We start from the raw sequence: 18,130 nt of genomic DNA, 5'->3' as shown, positions 1-18,130 counted from the left end.
CTGGAAGAGACTGCCGAATCGAGGCAAAGGTAAGCATCTCTGGATTAACTATCTAATGTTAGCTAAATTTAGTAATGAATAAATTGGATACATTTCTTTAAATTGACAATTCTGTGAACGGTCTTGTGCAAGTTTTAAATTGACAATACCTGTTAGCAAAGGTGTCAGCTCGAGATGACATGCAGGAGCTTGCAGGGATTTGTAGTCTTGCATGATTTTCAATTTGAGAGTAAATAGTGGAGAATATACAGTTGAAGTCAGAAGTTTACATACACCTTAGCCAAATACATTTAAACTCAGTTTTTCACAATTCCTGACATTTTATCCTGGTAAAAATTCTCTGTCTCAGGTAAGTTAGGATGACTACTTTGTTTTAATGTGAAATGTCAGAATAATAGTAGAGAGAATGATTTATTTCAGCTTTTATGTCTTTCATCACATTTCCACGGGGTCAGAAGTAAACATACACTCAATTAGTATTTGGTGGCATAGCCTTCAAATTGTTAAACTTGGGTCAAACGTTTTGGGTAGCCTTCCCACAATAAGTTGGGTGAATTTTGGCCCATTCCTCCTGACAGAGCTGGTTTAACTTAGTCAGGTTTGTAGGCATCCTTGCTCGCAAACACTTTTTCAGTTCTGCCCACAAATTTTCTATGGGATTGAGGTCAGGGCTTTGTGATGGCCACTCCAAAACCTTGACTTTGTTGTCTTAAGCCATTTTGCCACAACTTTGGAAGTATGCTTGGGGTCATTGTCCATTTGGAAGACCCATTTGCGACCAAGCTTTAACTTCCTGACGTGCTTTATTGTTGGGATGGTGTTCTTCGGTTTGCAAGCCTCCCCTTTTTTCCTCCAAACATAACGATGGTCATCATGGCCAAACAGGTCTATTATTGCTTTTATCAGACCAGAGGACATTTCTCCAAAAAGTACAATATTTGTCCCCATGTGCAGTTGCAAACCGTAGTCTGGCTTTTTTATGGTGGTTTTGGAGCAGTGGCTTCTTCCTTTCTGAGTGGCCTTTCAGGTTATGTCAATATAGGACTCGTTTAACAGTGGATATAGATAATTTTGTACCCGTTTCCTACAGCATCTTCACAAGGTCCTTTGCTGTTGTTCTGAGATTGATTTGCACTTTTCGCACCAAAGTATGTTAATCTAAAGGAGACGGAACACGTCTTCTTCCTGAGTGGCATGACGGCTGCGTGATCCCATGGTGTTTATACTTACATACTATTGTTTGCACAGGTGAATGTGGTACCTTCAGGCATTTGGAAATTGCTCCCAAGGATGAACCAGACTTGTGGAAGTCTACAAAAAAGAATTCTGAGGTCTTGGCTTATTTCTTTTGATTTTCCCATTTTCCCACTAAGTTCGAAGGTCGGCCTTGAAATCCACAGGTACACATACAATTGACTCAAATTACGTCAATTAGCCTATCAGCTTTAGCTCATTTCGAAATAACAGAAATGCTGTGTGAACCAGTGTGCTGTAAAAATGTTTTGTCATCAGTGCTTGTTTTTTATCCTCACACACTGTTGCTTCCACAGCACTAATCTGGTGAACAGTAACTCCGTCCAAGTAAGGCATTTGGTTGGTTAGAATTTTTGTGAGGCGTCACTGATTTACACCGGGTTCTGACCCATCTTTAGCTGATTTCTGCCATGGAACTTCCCTAGGCTTCCCATTTTAGGGAATGTGGAGTGTGTGTGCATGCGTGCGCATCGTCAAAATGTACGGTATGGTTCTATGCAGACCCATTAATATACCGTTAATGAACCGTTTAGAAATTACTGCACTTTTTGTACATAGTACCCCCCATGTAAGGGGACCAAAAGTATTGGGATAAATTCCCTTATGTGTATTAAACTATTTAAAAAGTATTTGGTCCCATATTCATACGATGCAATGACTATATCAAGTTTGTGACTCTACAAATTTGTTGGTTGCATTTGCTGCTCGTTTTGGTTTTGTTTCAGATTATTTTGCGCCCAATAGGAATTAATTTATAAATAACATGTCATTTTGGAGTGACTTTTACTGAAAATAAGAATGGAATATGTTTCTAAACACTTCTGCATGAATGTGGATGCTACCAGGATTATGGAACATCTTGAATGATTTGTGAATAATGGTGAGTGAGAAGGTTTCAGACACAAACACCATACCCCCAGGACATGCTGACCTCGTAAACATTACAATAATGGGGGAGTAGGTTTTTTTTGTTTTTTTTGTGCATCTTTAACTTGGCTGCAAGTATATCTGGCAGCAAGACAATAACCCCAAGCACAAAGAAATGGTTAATTGACCACAAACTCAACCTTTTGCAATGGCCATCTCCATCTCCGGACTTGAACCCCATTGAACCCCATTGAAAACCTGTGGTTTGAATTGAAGAGGGCAGTCTATAAGCACAGACAAAGGATATCAAAGATCTGGAAAGATTCTGTATGAAGGAAAAAAAGTATTACTGGTTAAACAAAATCTTTCTCTGAGCAATTGTATTAGTATAAAATAAGGTAATTGTCAAAATGTTTGGAGCATACAATATAGTTCAGTATTTGTATCATTTATTTTATACAGTCATTTTTGCTCATCTTTATCAATGCTGACAATAATTTCAGATGTGACCATGTGCACACATGCACATCATACAGTGTACACACTAGTGCAAGGAAATTCACAAATACATGTACACCCACACGTCAACTGTTCTCTCTGCTGCTGCATGGCAAGCGGTACTGATGCATCAAGTCTGGAACCAACAGGACCCTGAACAGCTTCTACCATAAGTCATAAGACTGCTAAATAGTCCTGGTAGATATTTGGTTAACTATCTGCATTGACCCCCCTTTGCACTAACTATTTTGACTCATCACATACTCTGCTGCTACTGCTCATCATCTATCCTGTTGCCAAGTCACTTTATCCCTACCTCTACGTACATATCTACGTCAATTACCTCGTACCCCTGCACATCGACTCGGTACTTGTACCCTGTGTATCGTTATTCATTGTGTATTTATTCCTTGTGTTATAATTTTTATTTAATTTTTCTCTCTGCATTGTTGGCAAGGTCCGTAAATAAGCATTTCACTGTTAATCTACACCTGTTGTTTACGAAGCATATGACAAATACAATTTTATTTGATTTTGGGTTATTCAAAACAAACGCGCAATGAGGGGAGAGGAGGATTGAAGAATGGAGATCTAAAATTAAGTGGAGAAACTTCGGGACACTGTGGGAGAAAAATATTGCTCAGAATGCCACTGACAGTGGTGTTACTGTTGTGTTCTCTTTGCCTGGCTAACCAGACTCCCTGCTCCGGCCAAATGCTATACCACGCCCACGGACGTTAGTTCATCTCCGCAATGAGTCTGGATCAGAGAACCTCCCCAACCCTTCACCGAATGCAAACACATTCAGGGCCGTCTAATTGGTACAGAAACCGATGAGTTGGGCCAGAGCCAGAACACACGTGGGTAAAATTTGATACTCTGATTGGTTAGAGACAATCCAATCGTTGATGACTTTGGTTTATACAATGCCCCTCACCACAAATGACTTCAATGATGGCATCAGGCTAACGTTCTCTCTCTCCCTCACTCCCTAGTGTAACAATCAGTGGAGGCCAGTAATAACAATATATGACAGAGGCAGGAGGGAGACGCATTCACAAACACTGGAAACAGAGGTTAATCGAGGAGAATAGAGGAGAGGAGAACTGAGCAGAACCAATGAAAACCAAGATGAACTGGGGAGAGGAAATGAGAAACAAGGACAGGAGAGATGAGGATAACTGAGAAAAAATGCAGGGAAAAGAAACTAGAAGAGGCTGATGAGAGGAGACACGAACCAATGAGAGGAGAGGAATATGATGCTCTCTTCAAGGCTGCCATATTATAAAGGGCTCAGTAAAAATCTCCCATCATTGATGCCAGGAATGGACAGATGGTGTGAAAGAAAGAGAGAGAAGACGAAGGAAGGGAAGGATTGAGGAAATAGCAGGTCAGGGCAGGGAAGCACTCGGCTACTCCTCCTCCTAAACCTCATCTTCTTCCTCCTACCCCTATCATCAGTGTCTCCCAATAAAGACAGATATTAGTCTTACCAGGCGAGCTTGAAGCCCTTCATTAGTGCAGCGATGAGCAGAAGCGTTGCTGTCCAATGCCCATAGTGAGGTCTCCCCACTCGGACGGCCAGTCATTCCTTGCCATGTTGAGTGGCAACAGGAGGGGTAGTCCCGGGGCCCTAGGTCTGTCCGCAGGGCCCATGTGAGGGGGAGAAAGAGGGGAGCTTGCCCTGGCTCACAGAGAAACGGAGGAAGGAGAAGAGGAGCCAGCTAGCTGAAAATGCTACAATGCTAACACTAGTGCTGATAAAGCTGTCCTTTCCTGCTGCCTGTCCCAAACACTTTCAGCCTCATCTGTGTGTGTTTGTGGATGAGAGTTTGAGTTTGAGTGTGAGTGTGTGAGTGAGTGTGAGTGAGTGTGTGTGTGTGTGTGTGTGTGTGTGTGTGTGTGTGTGTGTGTGTGTGTGTGTGTGTGTGTGTGTGTGTGTGTGTGTGTGTGTGTGTGTGTACGGTGGTAGCAGCTGCTCACATGCAAACTCTCCCATATGCAGTAGACTCACTTACTCTCTCTCGCTCTGCAGATGAAAGCAAGAGCTGAGTCGCTTGCAGGGCTGAGAGACCTATTGGGCATGCTCCGTTCCTCTCACATCCAATCCAGCGAGCCCCCTCTTTCTCTCTATGAGCTTAGCTCCTCCCCCCAACAGAACAGTACTGTGGCGCCAACCTAACGGTACCTTTTCCCTCTCTATTTCACACACACACACTCTCTCATGTCTGTTAGAGTCAGACCCTCAGAGGGGATTACAGTGTGTGTGTGGCCACAAACTCCAGTATCCGTCAGTCCTAGCAGCTGGCTCTCTAATCTCTTAATGCGGGATAGATGGAGCACACTGCGTGTGTGTGTGTCGGTGTGGCTGTGAGAGAGAAAGATAATGTGTGTGTGTGTGAATGAAAATTAGGGAAACCTAATTGTACTGTTTTGTATATGTGTGTGCTTGTATGTGCCTGTGGCTGAGTCAATTTCCATATTTCCAACTTCAAATTTTCTCTTTGGTCAAGTCACATTCATTGTCACAGGTTGGCATATTTTGTCATCATTCTTGCCCTGGAGGGAAAACTGCAGAGTGGTCACTAGCTGGCAAAGCCACAAACTCATCAAATCTGATCATAAGCCTAACCTTAACCACAATGCTAATCCTAATGCTTAACCCTAACCACACTGCTAACCCTAACCACCCTGCTAAACCTAACCACACTGCTAAGCCACTGATATTGTAAGTCAGTATTCTAATTTATTGTAATTTATGGACCTCTTGGGTAACATTTAACTAAAGTACACACGCAAACTAACTAAGATATTATATAGACAGGGGGAGTAAAATTATCATCTGTGACACAATTTATGTTGTAACTTTTCTTAAATCAATGTCTGTGAGAAGGAGATGATTACCCTGTTCAAGTAAACACGCTGCATTTTGTACATGGTGCACACAATGCAATCCCCGTATCGTCTATAATAATACTACAGGCCATTTTCTTACAGCACGTGTGTCTAAGTTAAAGAAGCTATTTATATGCTGTTTTTGTTTAAATCAACAGGAGCCTTAAGTGACCATTTCATTTTCAGACTCCTTCCTCATTTGGTTTGAGCTCTGGGTCAAAAAATTAGCCTTGCTTTGCTCCCTGCACTATACGTCCTGCTTCAGCACATTTTGGCAGCACGCCAACAGGGAAAAGGGGAAGGACTGAAGAGGGAGTTGGAGAGAGAGACGGAGGGAGGGAGTGGACACTGGCTTTCTCCCTTTCTCTCTCTTTCCTTCTCCCTCTCTTTCCTGCTACAGTCAAGTTTTGCAGAGTCACCTTACCCAAAATGCACTTGGGCCAAGGCTGGGTGTCACATGGCCAAGGACTGTTGTCATGGAAACCCCCCCTTAGACGCACGGGTAGTGCAACGATGACACAGGAATTCAAACCACTCAAAACCAATGACTTGTGTCACGTACATTCAGGTTTCATGAATGCAAATCAATCCATCCTAATCTGGTAAAACACATAAAATATCAGTATGAGTGTTTCTAGTCTGGTCGATTCCACAGTCTAGTAACAGAGAGGACTGCAACAGTGATGTGCCTACAGCCTACCATTTAATCACAGCGGTTACCTAAAGAAAGTAGGCTTTTTGAACTTCAACCTTCCCCGAGTACCCCCTTACTAACCCGCACCACACGTTTGACTGCGCTTTAATCAACAGAAAGTGGGTTTGAAAATGATTGTATTTTTTACACATTCATAATCGATTTGGATTAATTTAAGATTGAAAAATGTTTTTTCACTGCATTTGAATAACTTCTCAACACATCCAGTAGCAACATATTGATGACGTGAATGTCCCAAAAAAACTTTACACTGGTACTCAGACAGGGATGTATCACTACAATGTACCTGCTACAACTGACCAGTGTTGCATTTAGCCCTGGTAACACTAAAGTATTATTCTTACTATTTTTAGACAGCAGTGAAGAGAGGGGGAGACTTTGGGTCATTGAAAAGTGCTATATACACTGGGTATACCAAACATTAGGAAAACCTCATATTTGAAGAGGCATGGACTCCACAGGGATGCTGGACCATGTTGAATCCAATGCTTCCCACAGTTGTGTCAAGTTGGCTGGATGTCCTTTGGGTGGTGGACCATTCTTGATACTGTACACACAGGAAACTGTTGAGAGTGAATAACCCAGCAGCGTTGCAGTTCTTGACACCTTCACACCAATGCACCTGGAACGTAATACCTGTTCAGAGGCACTTCAATATCCCTCTGAATGGCATACATACACAATCCATGTCTTAATTGTCTCAAAGCTTAAAAATAACCTGTCTCCTTAACCTGTCTCCTCCCCTTTTTATTTTCATTTATTTATTTCACCTTTATTTAACCAGGTAGGCAAGTTGAGAACAAGTTCTCATTTACAATTGCGACCTGGCCAAGATAAAGCAAAGCAGTTCGACACATACAACGACACTGAGTTACACATGGAGTAAAACAAACATACAGTCAATAATACAGTAGAAACAAGTCTATATGCGATGTAAGCAAATGAGGTGAGATAAGGGAGTTAAAGGCAAAAAAAGGCCATGGTGGCAAAGTAAATACAATATAGCAAGTAAAACTGTCATGCCCTGGTCGAAGTATTTTGTGTTTATCTTCATATATTTGGTCAGGCCAGGGTGTGGCATGGGTTTTTGTATGTGGTGTGTTTGTATTGGGATTGTAGCTTAGTGGGGTGTTCTAGTTAAGTCTATGGCTGTCTGAAGTGGTTCTCAATCAGAGGCAGGTGTTTATCGTTGTCTCTGATTGGGAACCATATTTAGGCAGCCATATTCTTTGAGTGTTTCGTGGGTGATTGTCCTTAGTGTCCTGATGTCCTTGTTCTGTGTTTATTTGCACCAGTATTAGGCTGTTTCGGTTTTCGTTACGTTTATTGTTTTGTAGTGTTTGTATTTAGATTCGTGTTGCTTCAGTTTAATAAACATGGATCTCAATCTACACGCCGCATTTTGGTCCGACTCTCCTTCACACCTAGAAAGCCATTACAGAATCACCCACCCCAACAGGACCAAGCGGCGTGTCAACAGGCAGGAGCAGCAGGAGAAGCAACAGCAGCAGCAGGAGATACGAAATAAGGAATTCTGGACTTGGAAGGAAATCCTAAACGGAGAAGGACCCTGGGCAAAGCCTGGAGAATATCACCGCTCCAAGGAAGAACTGGAGGCGGCGAAAGCGGAGAGGCGCTGGAATCAGGAGAATCAACAGAGGCAGCAGCAGCAACAGCAGGAGAAGCAACAGAAGCAGCAGCAGCAGCAGCAGTGGGAGAGGCTGCATTACTTGGAGAAATGGACTTGGGAGGAGATCCTTGACGGAGAAGGACCCTGGGAACAGCCTGGAGAATATCGCCGCCCCAAGGAAGAACTGGAGGCGATGAAAGCGGAGAGGCGCGGGTATGAAGAGGCAGCACGGCGATGCGGATGGAAGCCTGAGAGTCAGCCCCAAAAATTTCTTGGGGGGGGGGCTCAGGGAGAGTGTGGCAGAGTCAGGAGTCAGACCTGAGCCAACTCCCCCTGTTTATCGTGAGGAGCCAAGGAGGAGACCAGAACCAGAGCCGGTGTTGGAGGTGAGCGAAGCAGAGACTGTGAAGGAGTTAATGGGGAAATTGGAGGAGAGAGAAATGAGGGAGATGCTGTGTTGGTGCTTTAAGCATGGAATTCGCCCGACGGAGCGTGTAGGGGATTTGATGGCACCTGGGTCAGCGCTTCATACTCGTCCTGAGGTGCGTGTTAGTCGGCTGGTGAAGATGGTGCCAGCCTCACGCACCAGGCCTCCTGTGCACCTCCCTAACCTTGCACGTCCTGTGCCAGCCCTGCTCTCAAGATCTCCAGTACACCTTCACTGTCTAGCCCATCCTGTGCCACCTCCACACACCAGCCCTCCGGTGGCAGCTCCCCGCACCAGGCTTCCTGTGCGTGTCCTCGGCCCAGTGCCAGCACCACGCATCAGGCCTACAGTGCGCCTCGCCTCTCCAGCGCTGCCAGAGCCTTCCTCCTCTCCTGCGCTGCCGGAGTCTCCCGCCTGTTCAGCGCACCCAGAGCCTTTCTCTTCTCCAGCGCTGCCAGAGCCTTCCTCCTCTCCTGCGCTGCTGGAGTCTCCCGCCTGTTTAGCGCTGTCAGAGCCTTCCTCCTCTACAGCGCTGCCGGAGTCTCCTGCCTGTTCAGCGCAGCCAGAGCTGCCAGCCTGCATGGAGCAGCCAGAGCTGCCAGTCTGCATGGAGCAGCCAGAGCTGCCAGTCTGCATAGAGCAGCCAGAGCAGTCAGTCTGCAAGAAGCTTCCAGAGCAGTCAGTCTGCAAGGAGCTTCCAGTCTGCAAGGAGATGCCAGTCTGCAAGGAGCTGCCAGTCTGTATGGAGACGCCAGACATGCCAATCTGCAAGAAGCCGCCAGAGATGTCAGTCAGTATGGAGCAGCTAGAGCCGCCAGTCAGCATGGAGCAGCCAGAGCCGCCAGTCAGCATGGAGCAGCCAGAGCCGCCAGTCAGCATGGAGCAGCCAGAGCTGCCAGTCAGCATGGAGCAGCCAGATCCGTCAGTCTGCCAGGATCCGCCAGTCAGCCAGACTCTTCCAGATCTGCCAGTCAGCCAGACTCTACCAGATCCGCCAGTCAGCCAGACTCTACCAGAACCGCCAGTCAGCCAGACTCTTCCAGATCCGCCAGTCAGCCAGACTCTTCCAGATCCGCCAGTCAGCCAGACTCTTCCAGATCCGCCAGTCAGCCAGACTCTTCCAGACTCTTCCAGATCTGCCAGTCAGCCAGACTCTTCCAGATCCGCTAGTTAGCCAGGATCTGCCAGAACCGCCAGCCAGCCAGGATCTGCCAGATCCAACTACCTGCCTGAGCTTCCTCTCAGTGCTGAGCTTCTTCTCAGTGCTGAGCTTCCTCTCAGTGCCGAGCTTCCTCTCAGTGCCGAGCTACCCCTCAGTGCCGAGCTACCCCTCAGTGCCGAGCTACCCCTCAGTGCCGAGCTACCCCTCAGTGCCGAGCTACCCCTCAGTGCCGAGCTACCCCTCAGTCCCGAGCTGTCCCTCAGTCCCGAGCTGTCCCACAGTCCCGAGCTGTCCCTCAGTCCCGAGCTGTCCCTCAGTCCCGAGCTGTCCCTCAGTCCCGAGCTGCCCCTCAGTCCCGAGCTGCCCCTCAGTCCCGAGCTGCCCCTCAGTCCAGTGGGGTTCTGGGTGAGGACTACTAGGCCATGGTCGTTATGTTTATTGTTTTGTAGTGTTTGTATTTAGATTTGTGTTGCTTCAGTTTAATAAACATGGATCGCAATCTACACGCCGCATTTTGGTCCGACTCTCCTTCACACCTAGAAAGCCGTAACAAAAACACTGGAATGGTAGATTTGCAATGGAAGAATGTGCAAAGTAGAAATAAAAATAATGGGGTGCAAAGGAGCTAAATAAATAAATTAAATACAGTAGGGAAAGAGGTAGTTGTTTGGGCTAAAATATAGGTGGGCTTTGTACAGGTGCAGTAATCTGTGAGCTGCTCTGACAGTTGGTGCTTAAAGCTAGTGAGGGAGATAAGTGTTTCCAGTTTCAGTGCTTTTTGTAGTTCGTTCCAGTCATTGGCAGCAGAGAACTGGAAGGAGAGGCGGCCAAAGAAATAATTGGTTTTGGGGGTGACTAGAGAGATATACCTGCTGGAGCGTGTGCTACAGGTGGGAGATGCTATGGTGACCAGTGAGCTGAGATAAGGGGGACTTTACCTAGCAGGGTCTTGTAGATGACATGGAGCCAGTGGGTTTGGCGACGAGTATGAAGCGAGGGCCAGCCAACGAGAGCGTACAGGTCGCAATGGTGGGTAGTATATGGGGCATTGGTGACAAAACGGATTGCACTGTGATAGACTGCATCCAATTTGTTGAGTAGGGTATTGGAGGCTATTTTGTTAATGACATCGCCGAAGTCGAGGATTGGTAGGATGGTCAGTTTTACAAGGGTATGTTTGGCAGCATGAGTGAAGGATGCTTTGTTGCGAAATAGGAAGCCAATTCTAGATTTAACTTTGGAGATGTTTGATATGGGTCTGGAAGGAGAGTTTACAGTCTAACCAGACACCTAAGTATTTGTAGTTGTCCACGTATTCTAAGTCAGAGCCGTCCAGAGTAGTGATGTTGGACAGGCGGGCAGGTGCAAGTAGCGATCGGTTGAAGAGCATGCATTTAGTTTTACTTGTATTTAAGAGCAATTGGAGGCCACGGAAGGAGAGTTGTATGGCATTGAAGCTTGCCTGGAGGGTTGTTAACACAGTGTCCAAAGAAGGGCCAGAAGTATACAGAATGGTGTCGTCTGCGTAGAGGTGGATCAGAGACTCACCAGCAGCAAGAGCGACCTCATTGATGTATATAGAGAAGAGTCGGTCCAAGAATTGAACCCTGTGGCATCCCCATAGAGACTGCCAGAGGTCCAGACAGCAGACCCTCTGATTTGACACACTGAACTCTATCAGAGAAGTAGTTGGTGAACCAGGCGAGGCAATCATTTGAGAAACCAAGGCTGTCGAGTCTGCCGATGAGGATGTGGTGATTGACAGAGTCGAAAGCCTTGGCCAGATCAATGAATACGGCTGCACAGTAATGTTTCTTATCGATGGCGGTTAAGATATCGTTTAGGACCTTGACTGAGGTGCACCCATGACCAGCTCTGAAACCAGATTGCATAGCAGAGAAGGTATGGTGAGATTCTAAATGGTCGGTAATCTGTTTGTTGACTTGGCTTTCGAAGACCTTAGAAAGGCATTGTATGATAGATATAGGTCTGTAGCAGTTTGGGTCAAGAGTGTCCCCCCCTTTGAAAAGGGGGATGACCGCAGCTGCTTTCCAATCTTTGGGAATCTCAGACGACACGAAAGAGAGGTTGAACAGGCTAGTTATAGGGGTGAAAACAATTTTGGCAGATCATTTTAGAAAGAAAGGGTCAAGATTGTCTAGCCCGGCTGATTTGTAGGGGTCCCGATTTTGCAGCTCTTTCAGAACATCAGCTGAACGGATTTGGGAGAAGGAGAAATGGGGAAGGCTTGGGCGAGTTGCTGTGGGAGGTGCAGTGCTGTTGACAGGGGTAGGAGTAGCCAGGTGGAAAGCATGGCTCGCCGTAGAAAAATGCTTATTGAAATTCTCAATTATGGTGGATTTATCAGTGATGACAGTGTTTCCTATCTTCAGTGCAGTGGGCAGTTGGGAGGAGGTGTTCTTATTCTCCATGGACTTCACAGTGTCCCAGAACTTTTTTGAGTTAGTGTTGCAGGAAGCAAATTTCTGCTTGAAAAAGCTAGCCTTGGCTTTTCTAACTGGCTGTGTATAATGGTTTCTAGCTTCCCTGAACAGCTGCATATCATGGGGGCTGTTCGATGCTAATGCAGAACGCCATAGGATGTTTTTGTGTTGGTTAAGGGCAGTCAGGTCTGGGGAGAAACAAGGGCTATATCTGTTCCTGGTTCTAAATTTCTTGAATGGGGCATGTTTATTTAAGATGGTTAGGAGGGCATTTAAAAAAATATCCAGGCATCCTCTACTGATGGGATGAGATCAATATCCTTCCAGGATACCCCGGCCAGGTCGATTAGAAAGGCCTGCTCGCTGAAGTGTTTCAGGGAGCGTTTGACAGTGATGAGTGGAGGTCGTTTGACCGCTGCCCCATTACGGATGCAGGCAATGAGGCAGTGATCGCTGAGATCTTGGTTGAAGACAGCAGAGGTGTATTTAGAGGGCAAGTTGGTTAGGATGATATCTATGAGGGTGCCCGTGTTTAAGGCTTTGGGGAGGTACCTGGTAGGTTCATTGATAATTTGTGTGAGATTGAGGGCATCAAGTTTAGATTGTAGGATGGCTGGGGTGTTAAGCATGTTCCAGTTTAGGTCGCCTAGCAGCACGAGCTCTGAAGATAGATGGGGGGCAATCAGTTCACATATGGTGTCCAGAGCACAGCTGGGGGCAGAGGGTGGTCTATAGCAGGCGGCAACGGTGAGAGACTTGTTTTTAGAGAGGGGGATTTTTAAAAGTGAAGTTCAAATTGTTTGGGTACAGACCTGGATAGTAGGACAGAACTCTGCAGGCTATCTTTGCAGTAGATTGCAACACCGCCCCCTTTGGCAGTTCTAACTTGTCTGAAAATGTTGTAGTTTGGGATTAAAATTTCAGAATTTTTGGTGGTCTTCCTAAGCCAGGATTCAGACACATCTAGAACATCCGGGTTGGCAGAGTGTGCTAAAGCAGTGAATAGAACAAACTTAGGGAGGAGGCTTCTAATGTTAACATGCATGAAACCATGGCTATTACGGTTACAGAAGTCGTCAAAAGAGAGTGCTTGGGGAATAGGAGTGGAGCTAGGCACTGCAGGGCCTGGATTGACCTCTACATCGCCAGAGGAACAGAGGAGGAGTAGAATAAGGGTACGGCTAAAAGCAATAAGAATTGGTCGTCTTGAACGTCTGGAACAGAGAGTAAAAGGAGGTTTCTGGGGGCGATAAAATAGCATCAAGGTATAATGTACAGACAAAGGTATGGTAGGATGTGAATACAGTGGAGGTAAACCTAGGTATTGAGTGATGAAGAGAGAGATATTGTCTCTAGAAACATCATTGAAACCAGGAGATGTCATTGCATGTGTGGGTGGTGGAATTAATAGGTTGGATAAGGTATAGTGAGCAGGACTAGAGGCTCTACAGTGAAATAACTCAATAAACACTAACCAGAACAGCAATGGACAAGGCATATTGACATTAAGGAGAGGCGTGCTTAGTCGAGTGATCAAAAGGGTCCAGTGAGTAGAGAGGTTGGTTGGGGGTCACGGCGATTTAGACAGCTAGCCAGGCCATCGGTAGCAAGCTAGCATAGGATGGAGGTCTGTTATTAGCCACCTCTTGCGTTCCGTCAGTAGATTAGTGGGGTTCCGTGTGGTAGAGGGGATTAATCCAAATCACACAAAAAAAAACAATAGATATAGTTATAGAGGCCCAAGAAGAGAAATAATAATAATAATAATAAAAATAAATAAATTGTCCGATTGTCTATTCAGATAGCAGCCGATAAGACAGATAACGGTTAGCGGGCCGCAGATGGGCGTTCAGGTAACGTCGCGACGGAGGAGCCAGCCGGATAACTCCTTTGGGTAGATAACGTCGGCAGTCCAGTTGTGAAGGCCTGGTGGGGCTCCGCGTAGGCAGTAAAACGGGTCCGGATAGGTGATTGTAGCCCAGGAGTGATTGATGGAACTCTTCAGCTGGCTAGCTCCAGAATAATTGATGTTTGCTCCGGAATCAACGAAAGCCGATAGTCACACGGATAGCAGCTAGCTAGCTGTGAGATCCAGGTATGAATGTCCAGAGTTAGCGGTTGAAATCCAGGGACACGGAGAGAAAAATTGGTCCGGTATGTTCCGTTCCGAGCCGCGCCGTACAAAACTGCCGATAGATTTTCGAGCTAAAGGATAGCTGATGACCACAAACCGTGGTTAGCTGAATACTAACGATTAGCCAGTAAAGAAGCTAACTAGCTTCTGATTAGCTTCTGATTAGCTTCTGGATTAGCTTCTGGCTAGCTCCTGGCTCGCTTCTGGCTAGTTTCTGGCTAGCTTCTTGGAAGATTACAGATTTGAGGTAAATAATACTTTTTTTATAAATATAAATTGGTGAGGCGGGTTGCAGGAGAGTGTTTTGAAGATGATTTTATGGAAAATTAAAAAATATATATAAAAAGGTATGTGAAAAAAGTTGTAAATATATATATATATATATATACGGGACACGACAAGACGAGGACAAAAGATGCCATCTTGGAATCATGACCCTTCATCTACACTGAACAAAAAAACAAGCATTTAACTACACTTCCATTAACATCTGCTAACCATGTGTATGTGATAAAATTTGATTTGAAGTGGATTTAACAAGTGACTTCAATAAGGGATCATAGCTTTAACCTGGATTCACCTGGTCAGTTTATGTCATGGAGAGAGCAAGTGTTCCTGTTTTGTATACTCGGTGTAAGTCCCATATATTATTATTACAAAACAACATACAGGGTTGAAAGAGAGAGACCTAAGGGCGGACCTGTGAATCGAACCCGTCTGACAGAACTGCGGTATGCCATGCAAGGTGTTCTAGCCGGCCTACATTGCTGCTGTATTTTCACTGTAATTGTAGCTCTGGATGTGGGCCTGCTGATTTCCAGTGCTTGGTCTCTGGAGATGTGGCTGAGATCACTGTGGACCCAAGGCTCTCCTTACACACTCATGTACGCACGCATACAGACACACTTACAGCTATTTCAGCACACACACACAGCTTCCTATGCTTGGAGCGGCGCAGCAGGGACACACACCAAGCCAGAGTTCAAAGGGCCAGGCCCCAGAGCGCCCACACACTGGCTCTCAGTCCCCTCTATAACCTTATTTGGTATTTTTAGCCATGCTGCTATATACCGGCCAACCAATGAGAGGGCGGCGAGAGAAGTCAGGTGACAGACGGGTGCCTGTCGGGCTCGGTTAGCATCAGAAACAGAGCCTCTAGGCTGTGGTGCTAATCCCTTAGCCTAGCATCTGCTCTTCTACAATATGCACCGGGCGAGCCTCCCATAGAAAGGTTGACACTGCTCCTGGGTACAGATCTAGGATTAGCCTTTCTTTACCTAAACCATTAGTGAGGGGAAACGCTAAACTGACACAAAATCAGCGTTTAGGGGAAACTTCCCCCTATTCAACATGGCACACAGTTTCTCTCACGATGCCACCAACACAATATAGTGAGACTACCGAGACATTAGTAACTCAGCAAGACTATAATTAGCAACATAATTATATGCTATCTAGCACCTTCATCTAAATGAGCACACAGTCAGTGGAGGAGAGGCTGAGGGAATTAATCTGAGATGGAAAGAGGAGTTTAGTGAAAGAAAGTGATGGGCTGGAATGAGGGCGAGAGAAACGTTAACAGTTGGGAGTTTTAACTGTTACACCTTAAACCTTTTAGCTCTTGTCTGACTGTAGTGGAGTGTGTGTGTGTGTGTGTGTGTGTGTGTGTGTGTGTGTGTGTGTGTGTGTAGGGGTTCAGATAACCCTAGTCTGCTGCATGCTGCAGTATGGTGGTGATGAATCATCAGATGTAATATGAATCCCCGCTGCTGCTGTTACTGCTGCATCACTGAAGCAGCCTCTATCTCCTCAGATCAGAGCAGCAAACACCACTCTGACCTCTGAACAGAGATCCCTGAACGGATACGCGCGCTCAGACAAGCGCACACACACACAAAGATGCATGCACACAAAAACCCCCCTCTCTCTGCTATCTTCATATGACAATTCCTTTTATTCAGTCTCACTCGTTTGTCCCATGTGGTTTGACTCTCAGGCCACGCTGCTCTTGCTTACAAATGGACAATACAGTTCTATTTTATTGAATTATATTCTGCACTGATCTGAAAAGAGGTGAAAGCAATCAGGAACGACTACTGGAAATCTGCTCTCGCCTGTTCCATTTCTTAAGATAATTAATAACAAATAATTTGGGGGGGTCCTATATTTATCCTGTCACAGAATTGCACTAGCGTGTCATGGAAATGTGTTTCTTGAATATCCCAACTCCTCCTGAGACACCTGCAGGGAGTGGGCTCATGGCCAGGGTCACCATTCTCCAGCGGCATTGGAGCAATTTGGGTCAAGTGCCTTGTTCAAGGGCACAGAGACAGATTGTTTTCACTGTGATTTGATCCAGTGACCTGCCTCCAGATCAGGGCACATGAAGGAAAGGAGTCAAGGAAAGGAGTCGAGGAAAGCTACTTTACCCCTTTAACGCTAGGACCGCTAAAGCAGGCATTCTACTTTACCTCTTTAACACTAGAACCACTAAAGCAGGCATTGTGACTGCTCATTCATGTATTTATTTTATTACATTTTTAAAGTCATGCTCCCCACAGTCTTTGTCATTATTTGAATGGTTTAACCCCGTTGCCCCTCCTTCTCCCGACGGGAGGGCCTGCTCTGCTCATTCTCCCGACATTGGAAGGTGCAATGGCCAGTCGATAATCACCCCGATACTGAACCTAAACTAATTTCACACATATAACATATGAAGTAAAGTATGATGGGGACGAATGGGTGAGTTGATGAGCGAGGGGAAACGGACAATGCATAACTACGTAGTAACCAGAATGAAGAACAGGGCGGGCCATTGTATTGGTATATTCTATTTATAATCTCAAAATGGTATGTACCCTTTATCAGTCCACCCAATCAAAGCAGTTTGATCAGCCTACTCTGGCCTACTTGGAGTACACAGTGAGAGCATGCGTGATTGATAAGGGCAAGAAGACCAAGACGAATGGATGGATGGATGGATGGATGCACATGCTGATGGATGCACAAGATCGGAAGGAAAATGACTCAGATGGCGGGGAGGAATTCAATCATGACATCTCAGATGATTATTCTTCTGATTCTGAGCCTCAGCCTGAATCTACACTTCCGAGGCCTAGTCATAAAAAAGCCAGAACGGTATGCCCGGGCCAACTACAAATGAGATGGTGAGACAGGAGAGAGGAAGGAACTACACCGTTTCAGAAAAGATCCACATTGGGCAGCAGGTGAGCAAGTTTCAGAGAATGTGGTGATGAGGGTTGTGGAACCTTATGCTGGCAAGGGGAGAAATATCACCATGGACAATTTCTTCACTTCACTGTCATTGGCGAACAAGTTGCTTGCAAATAAAACAATCCTAGTCGGCACCATGAACAAAGCGAGATGGGAGCTCACCCTCTCTGTGCAAAATATGCACTTGCATAGCTGTTTTACTCCACAACGGTGGTGAAGAATGACAAGACAACACTCACACTATACCAGTGCAAGGCAAGAAATAACATTTCTGTCGTTAGCACCATTTTTCTGACAGCTGCCATTGACAGGACATGAAGAGAAAACCGGATATTATTATGCACTACAACCAAACAAGTATTCAGAACCCTTGACCTTTTCCACTTTGTTACCATACAGCCTTTTTCCCCTCAATCTACACACAATATCCCATAATGATAAAGCAAAACATAAGTATTCAGACCCTTTGCTCAGTACTTTATTGAAGCACGTTTGGCAGCAAATACAGCCTCGACTCTTCTTGGGTATGAAGCTACAAGCTTGGCACACTTGTATTTGGGGAGTTCTCCCATTCTTCTCTGCAGATCCTCTCAAGCTCTGTCAGGTTGTATGGGGAGCGTCGCTGCACAGCTATTTTCAGGTCTCTGCAGAAACGTTTGATCGGATTAAAGTCCTGGCTCTGGCTGGGCCACTCAAGGACATTCAGAGACTTGTCCCGAAGCCACTCCTGTGTTGTCTTGGCTGTGTGCTTATGGTCGCCCCAGTCTGAGGTCCTGAGTGCTCTGGAGCAGAATTTCATCAAGGATCACTCTGTACTTTGCTCCGTTCATCTTTCCCTCGATCTTCACTAGTCTCCCAGTCCCTGCCGCT

At 45.8% G+C, this 18,130-nt stretch overlaps 1 protein-coding gene across 5 annotated transcripts in view; it reads right to left on the bottom strand.

Moving 5' to 3' along the window:
- gramd1ba (GRAM domain containing 1Ba) overlaps positions 1–18,130 on the bottom strand; it is a 107,176-nt gene that overhangs the window by 67,875 nt on the left and 21,171 nt on the right. The window contains exon 1 of one of the 5 annotated variants that reach the window (XM_064982178.1): positions 4,113–4,515. The exons of the other annotated variants lie outside the window; for them this stretch is intronic. Coding sequence (XP_064838250.1) covers positions 4,113–4,135 — 23 coding nt within the window. The 5' untranslated portion in view covers positions 4,136–4,515. Of the gene's footprint in view, positions 1–4,112; positions 4,516–18,130 lie in introns of those variants that run through there. 5 annotated transcript variants of the gene reach the window in all.

The sequence above is a fragment of the Oncorhynchus masou genome, chromosome 12 (genome assembly GCF_036934945.1).
Source record: "Oncorhynchus masou masou isolate Uvic2021 chromosome 12, UVic_Omas_1.1, whole genome shotgun sequence".
Lineage (NCBI taxonomy): Eukaryota > Metazoa > Chordata > Actinopteri > Salmoniformes > Salmonidae > Oncorhynchus > Oncorhynchus masou.
Note: the sequence above shows the minus strand (reverse complement) of the source record. Positions and strands in the feature narration are given on the sequence as shown.